This window comes from Ambystoma mexicanum, chromosome 2q (assembly GCF_040938575.1).
Source record: "Ambystoma mexicanum isolate Mex_15411 chromosome 2q, UKY_AmexF1_1, whole genome shotgun sequence".
Classification (NCBI taxonomy): Eukaryota; Metazoa; Chordata; class Amphibia; order Caudata; family Ambystomatidae; genus Ambystoma; species Ambystoma mexicanum.
Window position 1 is genome coordinate 171538525 of NC_090924.1, and position 17980 is coordinate 171556504.

Below are 17980 nucleotides of genomic sequence, written 5' to 3' on the forward strand. Positions count from 1 at the left end.
TAATTAAGGGCATGGCTACCTCCATACTCGTAATGAGGCCCATAGTCTTTATGGTAGATCGTCAAAGTACTTTTTGATGTATATTGTTGCGGCACTATGTCCTTCTATGCTGTCTCTTTTATGTCATAAAACAATGCCAAATATTTGCTAACTCTACCATGAGTATTACCATACACAACGTACACGTAATGGATTAGTGCCTTCTCCCATGGCCATAACAAACATATGTAGTGTTCTATGTTCATATTCGGGAGGTTACACATTATACACACATTATAGAATTGTACCGTTGTTCTGACGTATAAACATGCAATTTCATATTAGTAAATCCATTCACTCACACAAAGGAATGTGTGACATTACATCCCACCCCCATTCCTCCTACTCACAGCCTTTGATAGTCAGGCATTTCTAGAACTTTCTCAAAAATAATCTAAGGTTGATAGTCAAATACACCCCTACCTCACTTCAGACCTGGAGTGGGACAAGATTTGGAAGTCTCTGACACAAACAAACATATTCCCTCTACTGGGCAAAAAGATAAGATAATCGGAGAGTGTTTCAAGCTGCACACCATCAAGCCAGTCCCAGTAGAAAAGTAGGGCCATAAAAGAGTGCCTTCAAAGAGGCTGAGATCTCGCCCACTCCCGTTCCCAAGTGAAAGGAACAGACGATGGGGTGTGAGTTCTCCAACCCTCTTAACCCTCTCAGATTCAGGTCTGCGGTAACAGTACTTCAGCACTACACACTTTGGCAGACTGAGCGGGGGAAGGGACACTACCGAGCTCAAGCGCAAGGTAGCTGGGAACCCCTATCAGGAAGAAAAGCAATAGTCCTGTTTGGACCATTGCTAACTGAGAGAACACATTTGACGTCCCCTGAGTCTTCCTTGGGTCAGCCTGTAAGTCCTTGTCTCTAGCATATCAGAGCTTCACTCTCCAACACTCTGTGTGGTGCTCCTCTATGGCCCAAGAAATGTACCCCACTCAGCACATCTGCCCCAGCGATGGTTGGGCAACTGGAGGTGGAAGTAATGAACCCCCCAATGTCCAATCAGATGGGGCTAGGTCTTGGGACACTGCAGTTGATAATGCTTTAGAGAGTGAGTGCCTAGATGTCAGTGTCTGTCTGACTTGAATCTTTAATGATACTTAGGATACAGTGCTTTGCATGTGCCTCTAAACCAAGTCTACAATGATGTGCCATCAGATGCTGCCTTGCAGGATATAAAGAGCACAGGCACATTCCCTGGGGTAGCCCTAGACTTCCTACAATAGCAATACAATTGAAGAGCATGCTGTTGATGTGCCCTTTGTTGTTGAAAAAGCGTACTTCATAGTCCATATAGAAAGTGCCATAGGGATGCAAGGCCATCAACAGAGACATTGAAATGTTCGGAATGAATACTGATTTCTGCCAGTGGTTCACAACCCTGTCACAAAGCCCAGGATAGAGGTGACTAGTACATGTTTTGTTTGAACGAGACAGCTCAAGGTTTGCCCCCAGAAAGAAAACAATTGTATCGAACAGGCTTTAACCTTTTGCAACATGGCAGTAGTTAGCAGCTCCAACTACAACAAATTGTATAAGCAATACTAGGAGGGAAGTAAAAGGTGGGTGTGTGCACACTGTGCTAGCATCCCTGCATGATAGACTCCATGAAAACAATGTAGGTTTTTAACATGATATCTTTCATTATCATGTTTTAAATCCTGTTGAAGCCCTAAAGATATTTCACTTCTAATTAATAGAAACTGCCCACAAGGCCCCAGTTTATTAATGTCTGGTTGGTAGCTACCCAGCAACTTGTTTTCCTTTTATGCAGTGGTACTTATAGTTCAGTTTTTACCATTATAAAAAAAGGGACTACGAATCGAAGAATGCAACACATGAAACAGGTTAGCTTTCCAAACCTGACTTTGAGGATTGTGTTATCCCTACCTAATTGAAAACCACTTTTACCGGAAGGCAATTAGCTTCCGTAAAGGCCGCCATTCAGTGTTCAATCCTCTTACCCATCTTCTTTCCCCATCTTGAAATCACCGACATGATTGCGTCCGCCAGGCCACTTCAGAGTCCCCCTAGTGTGGAAATATGCCACAATCAGACAAAGACCGAGAGATGCCAATGACATTTGCTTGCAAATCCTACATTTCTGGTTTGATAAAAGGCATGGCCTAAAAGTTTGCAAAATATGTCTTATTAAAGAAAAATGTAATTACATTTTGGAACATTCCCAACACCAGTTCAGTACTTGGATTTAAGTATCACCAGACACCAGTCTTAGCAGATTTGAAAGATTGAGTGTGGAATTTGACTTTACATTGAAGCTACTCATAACACTTTGAACTGTTTGCTGAGAAGAGTCGCTATGTGCTTTAGGCTCAAATGCTATCTTAATGAGGGAGTGGTGCAAATGTTTTGGTGAATTGGTTTAAAAACTCCCCAAGGTTTTTGGATGGTGTAAAAGAAAAATTCGAAAACAGTATCTAATTCGGATACAACTTCATCAAAAAAGGGGTAAGAAAAAGGAAGATGCATCATTTTAAAATCCTCTGTAAAAATAGATTTAGGATACGGACTATGGTCCTCGTTAGGAGTTTCGATGTGCCATGAAGTTGCGGTAATGCCATTAATGCCCCTTTTTTTGGTGGCCACGGAATGACTGCTGCTTTTACCAGAGCTCGAAACCCCAAGTTTGCAGGGTTTACTTCCAGCACAGATGCTCCACTTTACGTTAAAAAATGGGTGGATTTAATATGCGGAACTACCGCTTTCATTAAATGCACCAAAACTCCCCATGGAATCCTATGCCTCCAAAAATGGATATATACACCACCATACCAGCGCTCCTAATGCCATGGTAAGGCCACGTAAAAGAGTGGTGATAATAGTAAATGATTCTGGCTTTATAGCAGCAGATTTGTTGCTGATTTGTTGCCAAACTCGTAACAAGGCCCATAGTACTGGTATAGAATTTAGGGCAAATGAAACCCAGTATAGATTTAACATAGCAAACATGACCCCCACTTTTCAACTAATCTCAAAAAGCAGTTGATAGAATTTGGTAACCTGGAATTCAAATTTTCAATAATTATATCTTTGAAAATTGCACATTTGCCGGTAGGCGATTTCAGCAACATATCAATAATCCTGGAGTTGATTGAGGGACTTTTAACAAATGTATTTCTGACCAACAATAGTGAGTGTTAGTTAATGGATTGTTTACTGTTTGCAATAGTATTTGATACAAATGTAGCAACATGTGATGGGTCATAGGCAATTCTCTTTGTTGTACACTCATGATTGTGTTTGCATTTATTAGAGAAAAGGGAAAGGTGCAGCTACCAGAAAAACTTTAGAAAAGTAACCAGACAGAAACTGAGCATTCCCATTGTGGGGTGCTCCACATTTTTAGGGGTACGGGTTGCTTTTCATGGGTGGCCCAGTTGAAGGAGGGGGTACAATGCTGCTTAAAACTGAAATGTCAGAGTTTAGTTGATAAGTTGCTTAGCAGTGCGTATGGCTCCTGGGTGACGGCAGGGACACATCATCAAGGCCAAGGAGGTGTTTATTGAGAACAAGTTCCAATATTTGTACTGTGGCAGCGTATTTGATTTCTGGGGCAAGGAGTTCCAGTGGTAGGGTGCTAGGAGTGAAAAGGAGTGGAACAAGAGGAAGTGCATGGTGAACACAGGATAGATACGTTAAGTAGGTCTTTTGAGCGTTGGAGGAGATGTGCATGGCAGTTCCTGGATGGATTTAAAGACCAAGAGGAGGAATTTGAGGAAGACTCATTAGTACATGGGCAGCCATTTGGCACGGTGATGATGGAAATAAGCGTGGGCGGATCAGGGGATAGTTGTAGAGGATTTGAGTAGAAAGTAACAGTGACTAGTTGCGAGGAGTGAAGGAGTAGATGGGCAACCCCAGAAGGAGGCTGGACCAGTAGTCATGTCAACTGAGAACAAGGGGTGTAGTTAAGGACTTATCTGAGTGATAGGTAAGGTGCAGACACATTTTCTCGATGCTTAGCACATTCATCCCAGCTGCCCAGTCTATATGATGATGTGCTGGAGTTTGGGATCGCTGCCAAAGAAAACAATGATGGAGTGAGCCCTGGATGATGGCTTAAGGATTTCTCAGGGAAAGGTCTGTGGGGTGGGTGGAGAGGCATTAGAAGCAGGAAGGTAATTACTTCAAGTTAGGAGTATGGGCCACAGAAGACCCATCCAGTGGCAAATGGCAAAGAGAGACTGTTTAATTATAAATCTCTTTTATAGAAAGTGGTAATACACTCTGTGCAGGAATACACAAGCATGCTCATGACTTACTGCCCATTGGGTTTTCCCCAAGACAAGTCTCCTTCATAGGTAGCATTCTTGAATCGGCCCTCACTCCTGAATGTGTAGGTGGAAAAGCGACAGGTGGGTGGGTTTATTGAGTCTTCGTTTTTACTCCACAAAGGGAAATCTCTCCGACCTTGCAGCTGTTGGCGAATCACTTGGTTCAGTTTCCATAACCAAAGGACCTGATAAATAGGTTAGAAGAGGAAGGGCAGAAAGAACACCCGGTTACCTTTGAAAAACACAAAAATTACTTCATATGCATGACAAAGTCCTATCTATATCCATTTCCAATTCAGCATTATGTTAGTTCTGAGAAATTACCTGATTCATACTTATTTCTATAAGGTAGTAGGAAATTACAGAACCAGAATAAGAATTTCTAAAAATACTACAATGTAAAAAAAGCCTCCTACTTAACTTATCAGAGCAGTGAGAATGAGGGCCAGCATGTTGAAAGAATACTCTTTGTTTCATATTGATAAAAGCATTTTAATAATTCATTACTGCATTTCTGTTGCATTGTTTTTCATAGATCCTAAATTTGAATTAAAAAAAACTGCGATGCATTTGGTCAGCCTGACTAAAGAATGCTTTGGTTATCAGTCATTGCTCACGCATAAAATAAAAAGAGTTTTTAGGATTGGCTTGTGGATTTGAAGCTGTATATCTGTGCACTAATGATCACCAAAAATAGTAATTAGTATAATTGAGTTAGATTAGCTGAATGTGTGCGGTCAGCAATCACTCAAATCCCACCAACCAATCCACCCTGGTTGGCACAAATTAGGTACGGTAAAGGGGTAAGGGATGGCGATGCGCTCTGCACCAATAAAGCAATTACAGTTACTACAAGTATAACAGTTTAGTTGATTACTTTAATTCAGTTGTGAACAGCCGACACGTGTTTCGACACGCTGGTCGTTTTCAAGGCCAATGATGGTTTGGATTTAAGCACTTGATGGTCCTGACTATCCGTAATATATGGGTTATGATATGATAGTTTATTTATATAGCGCCTATATACAATGTGTTTCAAAGCGCTTCGAGGCAAGGGAGGGAACAAGGGAAAATACAATGACATTCTTACAGGCCATGAACAGTAAGGATGTGAAATTAACTATCATACTCGGCCTGACGACATTTCAGATAGTGCAAGAGCTAAGACATAGATAAGGAAGGGAGGGGGAGAGTGGGAAGGACATGGAAACAGACAGGCGACTACCGTACTAGGCCTGACGACGTTTCTGGTAGAGCCGGAGAAAACAAAAGGTGAGGGAGAGAATTGCAGAAAGGGAGGGGAGGAACAAAACAAGCGGCTATCATACTAGGCATTTCGACATTTCAGATAGTGCCAGAGGGGATGTGGGGAGGAAAAAAACAGTAATGGGAGGTTGGAGGAAACAGACGAGGTTGCTATCATATTAGGTCCAGGGACAATTCTGATAGAGTACGTGCATAGAAGAAAGTAAGGGGTTGAGATAGGAAAAGGATTAGCAGCATCACACGTGAAGAATATAAGTGAAGAGACTTATGGAGTCAAAAGAGGGCCGTATTGGCTGGTTTCTTTATATAGCTCGTTAAATTGAGCGACTGTGCAGATAACCGGGCAATCCATGTATCTGTCCTGGTTATCTGCACGGTCGCTCAATTTAACGAGCCCTCTTTTGACTCCATAAGTCTCTTCACTTATATTCTTCACGTGTGATGCTGCTAACCCATATATTACGGATAGTCAGGACCATCAAGTGCTTAAATCCAAACCATCATTGGCCTTGAAAACGACCAGCGTGTCGAAACACATGTCGGCTGTTCACAACTGAATTAAAGTCATCAACTAAATTGTTATACTTGTAGTAACTGTAATTACTTTATTGGTGCAGAGCGCATCGCCAACCCTTAACCCTTTAATGTGTATAAAATAAAAAGGGAACACCAAATCAAGTTGTGACTCAGAGGTACCACAAGGTAAGTCACACAATGCCAGGCAAAGGTTCAGCTCTTTTCATTGGTAGTACAGTGCCTCTCCCTACATGAAATGGTATATGTAACAGGGTGGGATGGCAGCAGGTGATAGTCAGCCAATGGCTTACCCAATAGTTGGTCAGCTACTTCTGCCTTCTCTGAGTCAAAGCTGAAACTCTGGCCATGGATGAAGAAGGAGGCCCAAAGGAGAGACAGGGTTTGCTCTAGAGGTCAGACTGATAGGGATTTGGAGCTGACTTCATTGTCACTGGTTAACATAATCTGGTTAACCTCTGGTTAATCTCTGAGTGAGATAGAATGGATTGCATGCAGGCATTTCAGAGAGAGATAGAATGTATTTAATGCAGGCAGTTTTGAGTGAGATAGAATGTATTGCATGCAGGCATTTCAGAGTGAGATAAAATGTATTTAATGCAGGCAGTTCTGAGTGAGATAGACAGGCCGATTCATGGAATTAATGTGCGCTGAAAATTTCTGCGCAAGCGTGCGAATCGCAGCGCAAGTGCGAAAATCGCAGCGAAACCCGTGCACAGCGATTCATGGAAGTCCGTGCGCATGTAAATCCATGGACGTGCGCTAAAATCCTGCGTGGCGCAGGCTGGCACACACGTCTTCAAACAGCGTGCGCTACGCACACAGCGAAAGCGCACATAGCGCAGCGCACACAACAAAAGTAGGCGTAACTCGGAGCGTAACACGCAGAATGGCGAACAACGCGTGAAAATGTGGGCGTCACGGGGGAAGTACAGGAGGCAAATGCGCGGAACGCCCACACGTGGGCCTACAACACGTATTCATGGAATCGAACGGGGCTAATGCGAGCGCCAAAAAAGACGCGCTAATCCGGAAACACGTACGCCAGCAGGAAGCAGGCGTACGTGGAACCGTGCAGCATAAAAGTGCACGCAAACAATAAACAAGCTCAGACTCTAAGATGAATATACCGTTCCTTGCAGCAGTGGTCATGGGATACCGTAGGAGGAGGAGGAGGATAGTCAGGGCCAGAATATTTACACCCAGAACCAGCCTTTTTGGGATGCCTGATGACCAGGTGTATGGGAGGTACAGGTTTCCACCTCACATAATACTCGACCTGGTGAGTGAGTGGGAGGATGACCTCACATCACCCACCCTGTGCTCCCAAGCACTGAGCCCCCTGGAAAAGGTGCTTAATGTACTGCACTTCTTGGCCACTGGATCATTTCAGCAGACAAGTGCTATAGTGGGGGGGGTGTCACAGTCCACGCAGTCACGCTGCCTACACCAGGTGTTGGCCATCATGACTGCACTCCCATCAGTCCCCAGAACACCTGCAGAAAGGCAGGCTGCCGTCCAGGATTTTTACGCGTGGCACAATTCCCCAAAGTGCTAGGTGCCATTGATTGCACCCATGTGGCTCTACGTCTCCCCAGGGCATCTGAGCACATGTATAGAAACCGCAAGCACTGGCATTCCATCAACGTGCAGGTAGTATGTGATGCCAAGGGAATCATCACCTCAGTATACGCCAACTATCCAGGGTCCACCAATGACAGTTTAATTTACAGAATGTCAACCCTAAATGTCAACCCTAAACCGGGACCTAGAAGCTGGTATAAGCTTCAACGGCGATACATGGCTGCTTGGTGAGTATAAATGCCACTGCACATGCATGCATGTCAGATACTGAGTAATGTCACAACCACACTAATGATACCCATCACCACCTCCCCAGGGGACAGTACCTACCCTCTGAGCACCCACATGATGACGCCGATTCGGAACCCCACCACACCACCTGAGGTAAGATACAACACAGCCCATATTGCAACCCGGGGCATAGTGGAGCGCACATTCGGAGTGCTCAAGTCACGCTTTCGCTCCCTTGACCGCTCTGGTGAGCAGCTGCAATACGCTCCCGCAGTAGTGTGCAGGATCATAGTAGCAGCATGTGTCCTGCACAACGTTGCAACAAGCCGGGGCCTGCCATTGGACATGGTGGTGCCCCCACATCCCCAACCACATGCACGGCCGCTGCGCATGGGAGGGGAAAGGGCACATGCTGAGGCAGCCCGTACGCAGCTTACTTCACCTAAAATCACACCCCTGTGGAGTGCACACAGCCCTGGCACATACCAGCTGACAATCAATGATGATGACATAAGGGACAGTCAACTGTCACAACAGTACCAGCCTGAGATTGGTCACCTGGAAGTGTTACATTGTGTGCATCCCTACCTACCGAAAGACCACCAATGCTGTGTCATTAAATGACATACATCTATGCTGGTAAATTGATTACCCCCTTGCAAAATACAACATGAAAACAGCGTCATGTCACCCAACCCCTCCCCAGCTCCGCCACCCAACACACCATGGCATGTCATGCAATGTGAAAGCAAACAAAGCAATGCACAAGACCTGACACAAGTGTCACAAAGTACACTGTCCCAAATGGAAACTGCCCACAGACAATATGCTCCCAGTAATCTATAACAAACAGCACACATGACCAAATACCACCGACACAATACAGCAACACACCATGAAACATTGCAAGAACATGACAGTACTAAGTCAAAGTAGTGGTAGTCTTACAACCTGATTAAGCCAGCACATCGACCCCTTCCAACTGTAGAGTGTTGCTGCCACGCAAATGTGTCAGTGTACTGCATACAACATGAACCCCATCTGCAAAGGAGACGGCCTTGTGAAGATATGAGGAAGGAACCTGCAAATTAGGAGGAAGACATGGATGCACAAGCACATACGAATCCACCATGCAGTGTACAATACAACAACAATACCCACTATGGATGTCCACACAGTATTGACTACAGACTGCCCACACAGCTCATGGAAGCCCAATGTCACTGTGTAAGTCACTGTCACTTGGTCACACCCTTTGCAAAGCCCATGGAAACGGGAAGCAGGAGGGGTGTGTGTGTCACAAACCCAAGCATCTAACCCAAACTCAGGACAAGCCTGCATGTGCCCAGCCGGAATACAGTGGATGCCCACGGGAGCCACATAAGGCATCACACTGTTAAAAAAAAAAAATAATAATCAAAAATAGCCATGTGGGTGCCGGGGGAGGAGGCCACCCAGGAGGTTCGAGGACAGGGTGCACACCAACACCCACCTGCGTGGATGTTGTGAAAAAGAAATACCTCTATGGGCTCATGGCTTGCACGGCTATGCCATTGTGGGAGAACTGCTGTCACTCTCTTCACCCTCTACTGCTGCATCAGGAGGTGGTGGCACTATGTGAGGCAGCCCACACAAAGCCCTGGTATGGTCCTCCATGGCAGCAAGCATGCGGGTCTGGAAGGTCTGATTCTGGAGGATTATAGTGCGGAGATCCCCATGCAGCACCTCATGGGTTGCCTGCAGTTCTGCACGCATGGCCTCACGGGATGCCCGGATCTCCTTAAGTGTTGCCTGTAGATCAGCTGAGATGGAATGTGTGAGCTGCTCCAACTGCTGTTCTGCCCTAACATTTCGGGAAGCCTCAAGTTCAAGCAGACTCTCCCTGAGATTATGGAGTTCTACCCTCAGGGCTTCCCTGTGGCCCTGGGACTCTATTGATATGGATTCGCGCAGAGTCTCCAGTGCCGCCCGTCGGTCCCTGTTGGACGCCAACATGTCTTCCCTGTGTGATTGGCAAATGGAGTCTGTTGCCTGCTGTTGTTGCTCCATCTGCCTTCCAGGGGGGATAATGGAAGTGGCCAGCCTCTCCATTGCCTGAGCCATCATTTCTACTGATGCTGCCTGTTGGATTGCCATACCGTACATGGAGTTTTCCCATACAGTATTGCCTGGTGGCGCACGGTCACCGCGTCGGCGGGCACCACACCTGCTTGGGGCAAGGCGATCTGCACCTTGCTGTGTTGGCACTGCCTGAGGCTGCAGGACTGCTTTCCCTCTCTGATCTGCTGGCCCAGGAACAGGATCAGATGCTGTGGAGTGTGACCCTGCATCCGTAACCGCCAAAGGCGGACCTACCAACACTGACATCCCCATAGAGGGTTCTACCCCTGGTGCAGGTAGGTTGGACAGAACAGAATCCCTGCCAGAAGCACTGACCTGCGACAGCACAGTCACATCATCCGATTCAGCACCTGAATAGAGGTCTGGGGAGCTGCACCCAGAGACACCCCTCGACAGTATGGTCTGCAGTACCAAAGTGTTTTCACCCACCACCACACCACGTCCCTCACTGGGGCCTGGTCGTGGCTGAGAATCCTCCTTGGTCTGCACCATCTCCTGAACCTCACCAGCATCAAGTGCGTCGTCACCTGCAAAAACATGAAATACAACAAATGGAAACAGGCATGAGCACCATAGCACACACATAGGCCTGACAAGACAGAGATCCTATACATGGTTTACCCATGTCCCACATGACTATAACCCTGCCATGCATGCACTGTCAATGAGTTGGAAGGGGAGTCAAAAAGGCAGACACTGAGGACACCAAGATGGAAAAGCAATACATTTGCAGCATGTTGGGTAGCACTGGCATCACACATTAGCCTGCGAGTGGCATGTCCAATACACATACATGACACATGCCACACACAGATGTCATGTAGCATAGCCATGGTAAATTAGACAACTACAGCGATATGTCAGTGAATGAGTACTGTCACACATCCATGTCACATGGACATGATGAGAATATTAATGCAGAATAGTGTGGCAAAATTTGCATGTGCCACACACTGCAACACATCCAGTGTACAATAATACAGTGATTGTAGGCAGATGTACACATCAATGGTTGGTCACTTTAACATGACAGGAAACAACTATCATGTTCCACATGCAAACAGCCCCTAAAAACAAATGTGAGCAGGCCAATACTCTATCGCCTTGAATGGTCTAATAATTCACATAACCAGATAACAAATGTGGCACAATGTGGGGTGTAAACAATGACAGAAGCATGTCACATATGTGGCATTAGGGCTGAAAAATGTGTTGCAAAAATGGGAGAATGGAAACAATCAGCCAGAATGGACACAGAAAAAATCAGAACAATGTTGTTGCAAGATGACAGTTTAAGGGCAACTGCAGTAATGTGGGGCTAATTGGCTACTGTGGGCAGAAGGGATACTGTCATACCCAAATCCAAGGCATGTGAATGTATTGGAGGAAGCACATGGGTGACCCATAAGACTCTGGATACACACCCTCACCTGGCACTCAATCAGAACCCGTCACTCAAACAACATACACATGGATTACACACACATGCATGGGCACTCACCGGACAATGCGTCGTAATCAGGTAGATCTCCCACGCCTTGGATCTGTTCCTCTGTGACGAAGGTCCCAGCAACAGACTCATGTTCAGTGAGTTTTTTGTCCTCTAGTGGAGACCCACCGCCAGTCACCAGAGTAGCGGCATGATTTGAGGCCAGCTTGTTCTTTGATCTGCGTGTCAGGTCATTCCACCGTTTGTAGCAATCATCAGCTGTGCGCCTCACATATTCAAGGGAACTTCTGCGGTCCGCAATGGTCTGCCAGTGTGCCCTACGTTTACCAGGTGTGGTCTTGCACCCTGCAGTCACCACCATTTCCCGGCTATGTGCCGACACATAGGCCACAAGTGCATCAAGTTCGGCATCATTAAAGCTAGGCTTCCTTGACGTGCCGGAGTGTGTAGCCGTGTCTGGGGTCTCAGCCTGTAGTGCCAGAGCACCCTTCTTCCTCTTTTTCAAAGGTGGAGCAGAGCCTGAGTGGCTTACGCCGCTCTGGTCAGTAGAGGCAGAAGCGCCGGTGGACTGGGTACTAGGAGTGTGCGAATGCACAATGACCATAGGTCTTGGTGCAGGCATTGGCTGAAGGGTGATGTTGGCAGGGGCAACGTTGGTTTGATGGACCTGGACACTGTCCCGGCTGGGAGACTCTGAGCTGGGGTGGATAGAGCTGCAGCTGCTCCTGAAGCCTCCCCACCCTGCCTACTTGGGGCAGCAGATGACATCGTTGCCCCAGATCCATGTGGAATGGTGACACCAACTTGCACCGCCACACGTGGCTTGGACTTGCTGACCTGGAAGTCAGCCTGGGAGTCATCCTGTGCCGGGTCAGGTGCCACAATGGGCTGGTCCAACAAGGGCTGAGCTGGGATGGTGTCAGCTACGTTACCCACAACCATGGGGGGGGGCATGGGTGTCCCTGATTGGTCCAACACACATGGGGGTGTAGGGGCACCCTGCAAATCCTGACCACGTCCCCTACCGCATCCACCATGCCCACCTTTTGGAGGTCAGCCACCTTTGCCTCCCTTACCGCTTGGTCGCCTCCCAACCATGGCACTGATGTTGTTGTGCGTATGGGAGTTGCAGTAAACAATTGTCCTGGGCAATTGGGGGTGAAAGGGGTAGGGTACTAGATGGAATTCGTACCCTAGTGCTCTAGATGGGTGTCTGTGACCCCTGGGGGAAGATGACGGGTCACGAAAGGCACAGGCACCCCGAAATAAAAAAATAACATGCATGCAACCCCTCGTAAACCACATGTGTGGAAAAATGAACCCGCACTACGCTGTGGCACCCAGAAACACAAAAATAAGCATACGCGTAATACACGCAGCCTACAATGACCTCTGAAGGGGTACGCAACACACGGGGCAAGCACAGTTGGTAAATACATGCGGGACTCACCGTATGCCTGGAAAAAGAACGTGAAAAAGACAACACCCCCGCCAGAAAAAGATTTGTACGCTGTTTGAGGAAACAGGACAAAAGAAGAAGTGAACGCTGTTTGAGGAAACAGGCCCAACCAAAAATCTGAAAGCTGTCAGAGGTAACAGGGAGTACGAACTTGAAACGCTGTGAAGTAATGGTGTGTGAACTGACAAGAAGTACAAAATTCACCCACTCGCTCTCCACGAAAAGCACGTACAAGAAAATGGCGTCCTACACGTACCTTTTAAACTGGCACACATGTACAACGTCACTTATGCGTGTACGTGCTAAGGGCCTTTCCTCAAATTACACGCTGACATGCACATTTTTCACGTGCCAAATCACTCCGTATCAAGCTGGTCACGTGAAAACAAACGGAAGACCATGCTCCTGCCCAGAAGGCCGAATTACTGCCCCCCAGAGCCCCGAGCACACTCCCACCGGCCATCTGCTGCTGCCTGCCTGCTGCCCAAATGCCCTGCTATTTGCTGCCTGCACGTCAGCCAGGGGTGCAGTTGCTGTGACCACCCCTGCTGGAACCATAGACTCCCAACTGGAATACCATCGCTCCACAGCCCAGCACCAGGACCCAGTTGCCCACCCACACCTGCCTCTGGGGTTGCCATGTCGGGCACTACACCATCTACCACCACTGGCAACCCCCAGCCAGAGAGGCAGAGGGCCACCAGCTTCAGTGCCAGGGAAGTGGTGTCCTGGTGGAGCAAGTCCTGGGGCAGTATGATGCCCTCTTTGGAAGTTTGCGCACCGACTATGAAGTACGAACCAGGATCTGGATGGACATCGTGACTGCCATCAACGTGGAGGGGGTGGCAGTCCGCGACATCAAGCATGTCCAGAAGCGCTGGGAGGACTTCAGGTCCAGGACCCTCGACAAGGCCCAGCGCCTCTTGAAGGCAGCGAATGCCAAGGGGCGCCGGGGCCAGCTGTCAGACCACCAGATGAGGGTCCTGGAACGCACACACCCAGCGCTCCACATCCACATCCTTGAGAGGCTGACCCATCTGGAGTCGAGCGGTAAGTGTACATGCATACTGATTGGACGTTGTGTGTGTTGTGGTGTGCCAGTAGTGTGCAGGTTACACATGTGTCTTTGTAGGGCCATGTATGGATGTGTATGTACAGGGGCGTGAGGCTGAGACATGTGATTCCTCTCATGTGTGAGACACATGGATGGTGTATGTGTTGGTAAGCATGAAGGCCAAATGCGGTGTGGGAGCACACACGTATGCATTACTGTGTATGTATGTTGCCATGGTTGTGGTTTCACACATAGATGGTGGTTCCAGCTGCATGTATCTGCACTGTGTACATGTGCATGTGTGTACATTTGACAAGTGTGCAACCGTGATGCAACATGGATGCATGTGTCACTGATATGTAGAAGGCTGAATGCCAGATGTGACTTGGATGTCGATCTCAGCACTGTGACAGTTGTTGGACATGTACACATGCATGTAAGTGTGGTGGCGTGTGGGCATGTGTTGTGCACTCCCCGTGTTTCATGTGACGTCAGGCTCAGCTTCGGATGCTCATGCTGTTCTATGTGTATGGATGGTGCTGCATGGTGCAATATTGCTGTGGATTTGCTCATGTGTGGGGTTACAAATGACATGTGTTTTGTGGAGTGTGATGCCATGTCTGAAGTTTGACAATGCCACTCATGTATAACTGTCATGTGTGTATCAGTCCATTGTACAGTGCCCTGATGCCTGTGTTTTATCTCTCCCTGTCTGCAGTGTCAACTGATGAAGAGGGCGGAGAGGGTGCTGTGGAGCACAGCGGCAGGGATTACACCACCAGCAGGAGACGCAAGGCCTGGCTCCCCTCCCAGATTGTCATCTCGTCGGGGAGTGAGGAGTCTAGTGACGCGTCCCAGGCCGCAGCTGAAGGGGCAGCTGAGACCCCACAGGGTCCAACGGAGGAAGATGGCATGGAGTCATCCAGGTTGGTGGGGGGTTTGGTGGAGGAGAAGGCTGCGGAAGGGACACACACGGGGTCTGGAGGTGTGGATTCCACTGGTGCTAGTGGTGCAGTGCAGGGGCAGGGACAGGAGGCAGCACAGGCTGCTGCGGAGGTGCCTGTGTGTGATCCTGTCCCTGATCCTGTCACTGCATCATCTGGCACCAGCAGGGATGCCTAAATCCAGACCCGTTTTCAGGGAGGGGATGAGCGCACAACAACTGGCCTTCCTCTCCCTGCTGATGTGGCTATCCGGGACCGTGTTGAGCCTGTCCTGGCTGGGATGGCGTTGCGTCAACGGGGCATGCAAGGTGACCTGCAGTGTTTTCGTGAAGAGACTGGACGTCATCTCGGATGCCTCTTTGACCGCGTTGACCTGGTGGGACGGGTCACCAGTGCTGGATTCCTCCGTGTGCTGGACCTTCTTGCGACCCCCACCTCACCTGAACCCCCTACGTGCCAGTCGTCCTCCATGCCATCTTCCCACCCATGTATCACCCAGCGGCCAGGCTGGTGGAGGACACATCCCTGCCACAGTCGGGAGTCGGACATCCAGCAGGGCTAGCCACCACCACAACTGCACCCCAGCCGGAGGAGGACGTGCAGGCAGCAAGAGCCAGGTCGCAGGCACAGGCACAGCAGCAGCAGCAACATGGTGGGAGCAATGAAGGCTCGGGGCCTTCAACATCGGAGGGGCAGGCATCGGCCAGAGGGCAGGAGGACCCAGGATTTCAAGTGTCTTCCGTGTGGCAGCGGCTGGGCCACGCCATAGATGCGGAGCGGCAGCAGGCAGAAGAGGCACGGCTCACAATGGTCAGGGCGGAGAACTTCATGCGGAGGGCCCTGAGACGGGCCGAGTGCCTCGAGGCAATTCGCAGGGAGTTGGAGGTGAACATGTCGTCGTCCCTGCGAACCCTCAGGGTCATGGAAGAGGACTGCCTCCGGGACATACAGCGGGAGTTCCATGATGCCCTGGCCGTCAAAAAGTGAGCCGTCGGACTAGCCCGCTGCCATTGTAGATAGTTAGTTAGTTAGTGTTAGGTTTCCTTTTGGTTTTCATTTTTTTTTGGGCACTTGGACAATACCCCACATTTTTGTATATAGTTCTTCATTAGTTTTTTATCATTATGTGACATCTGCTTTGTTTTCCTTACATCCTTAGTTTTGTGTTTAATTTTGTTTCTACACTATTTTTGGTTGAATACATTTTTTCATATACTTCAATGTCTGGTATTCTCTCATTGGTTTCATGCATGTCACAATGTGGGTTTTCACATTCACTGGCACCCATTGTGTGTGTATGACAGACATGTGTTGTGTTGATGTACATACATGCCATTTGGGTTGTTTCACGTAATGGCCATTTCAATGTGGTGTGCATGTTATGCTTGGTTGCTTTTTTGGCTGGGGGGGCCTGGATTTGGGTGGCCATGAAGGCCATGATTGTGGGTCATGTTGATGTGTTGGGGGGACATGAGTGGAGGCCTGCTGGCAGGTGCCCCTGACTGCTGGTGGGTGGGGGTTCAGGGGGACATGAGTGGGGGCCTGCTGGCAGGTGCCCCTGACTGCTGGGGCATGGGGGTGCTGGGGGACATGAGTGGGACATGAGTGGGGGCCTGCTGGCAGGTGCCCCTGACTGCTGGGGGGTGGGGGTGCTGGGGGACATGAGTGGGACATGAGTGGGGGCCTGCTGGCAGGTGCCCCTGACTGCTGGGGGATGGGGGTGCAGGGGGACATGAGTGGGGGCCTGTTGGCAGGAGCCCCTGACTGCTGGGGGTGGGGGTGCTGGGGGACATGAGTGGGACATGAGTGGGGGCCTGCTGGCAGGTGCCCCTGAGTGCTGGGGGGTGGGGGTGCAGGGGGACATGAGTGGGACATGAGTGGGGGCCTGCTGGCAGGTGCCCCTGACTGCTGGGGGGTGGGGGTGCTGGGGGCCATGAGTGGGGGTCTGCTGGCAGGTGCCCTTGACTGCTGGGGGTGGGGGTGCTGCGGGACATGAGTGGGACATGAGTGGGGGCCTTCTGGCAGGTGCCCCTGACTGCTGGGGGGTGGGGGTGCAGGGGGACATGAGTGGGGGTCTGCTGGCAGGTGCCCCTGACTACTGGGGGGTGGGGGTGCTGGGGGACATAAATTGGTGATCACTAGTGCAAGGTGACATGTGGCCTGGCTGGGGGCATGCCCATGGTGGATGGACTGCCTGCGGGACATGACCAGGGGTGCTGGGTAGTCCCCTGTGGTGTGTGTTGCATGCAGGGTCCTTGGAGGGGGTAGAGGGCACACCTGTGAGAACCCACACTGCCAATTGACGTGTGGGACTCCCCGCGCACCCCCCTGGATACACGTACCACGCTCTGACAGTGAAAGCACGTGTGAAACTTTCCCCATACCGCGTTGTACACGTACCCCGCTCGCACTGGGCCAATCATGTGTCAAACTTCCCACGCAACCCCCAAATCCACGTAGCCTGAACGCACAGAGCCAATCGTGTGTCATACTTCCCGCGCACCACAGTAATACACGTACCCCACTCGCACAGGGCCAATCGTGTGTGAAACTTCCCGCGCACCCCAGTAATCCACGTACCCCGCTCGCACAGGCCCAATCGCGTGTGAAACTTCCTGCGCAACCCAGTAATACACGTACCCCGCTCGCAAAGGGCCAATCGCGTGTGAAACTTCACGTGCACCCCCCAAATCCACGTACCCCGCTCGCACTGGGCCAATCGCATGTGAAACTTCCCGTGCACCCCCCAAATCCACATAGCCTGCACACACAGGGCCAATCGCGTGTCAAACTTCCCATGCACCCTAGTAATACACGTACCCCGCTCGCACAGGGCCAATCGCGTGTGAAACTTCCCGCGCACCCTAGTAATCCACATACCCCGCTCGCACAGGGCCAATCGCGTGTGAAACTTCCCGCGCACCCCAGTAATACATGTACCCCACTCGCACTGGGCCAATCGCGTGTGAAACTTCCCACGCACCCCAGTAA

At 49.5% G+C, this 17980-nt stretch overlaps 1 protein-coding gene across 3 annotated transcripts in view; it reads right to left on the minus strand.

The window, feature by feature from the left end:
* ALS2CL (ALS2 C-terminal like) overlaps window positions 1-17980 on the minus strand; it is a 757501-nt gene that overhangs the window by 249444 nt on the left and 490077 nt on the right. For all 3 annotated transcript variants that reach the window (XM_069647086.1, XM_069647089.1, XM_069647088.1), the window contains 2 exons: window positions 4335-4531; window positions 2016-2081 (listed from right to left, as the gene is read on the minus strand). In XM_069647086.1, coding sequence (XP_069503187.1) covers window positions 2016-2081; window positions 4335-4531 — 263 coding nt within the window. The remainder of the gene's footprint in view (window positions 1-2015; window positions 2082-4334; window positions 4532-17980) is intronic.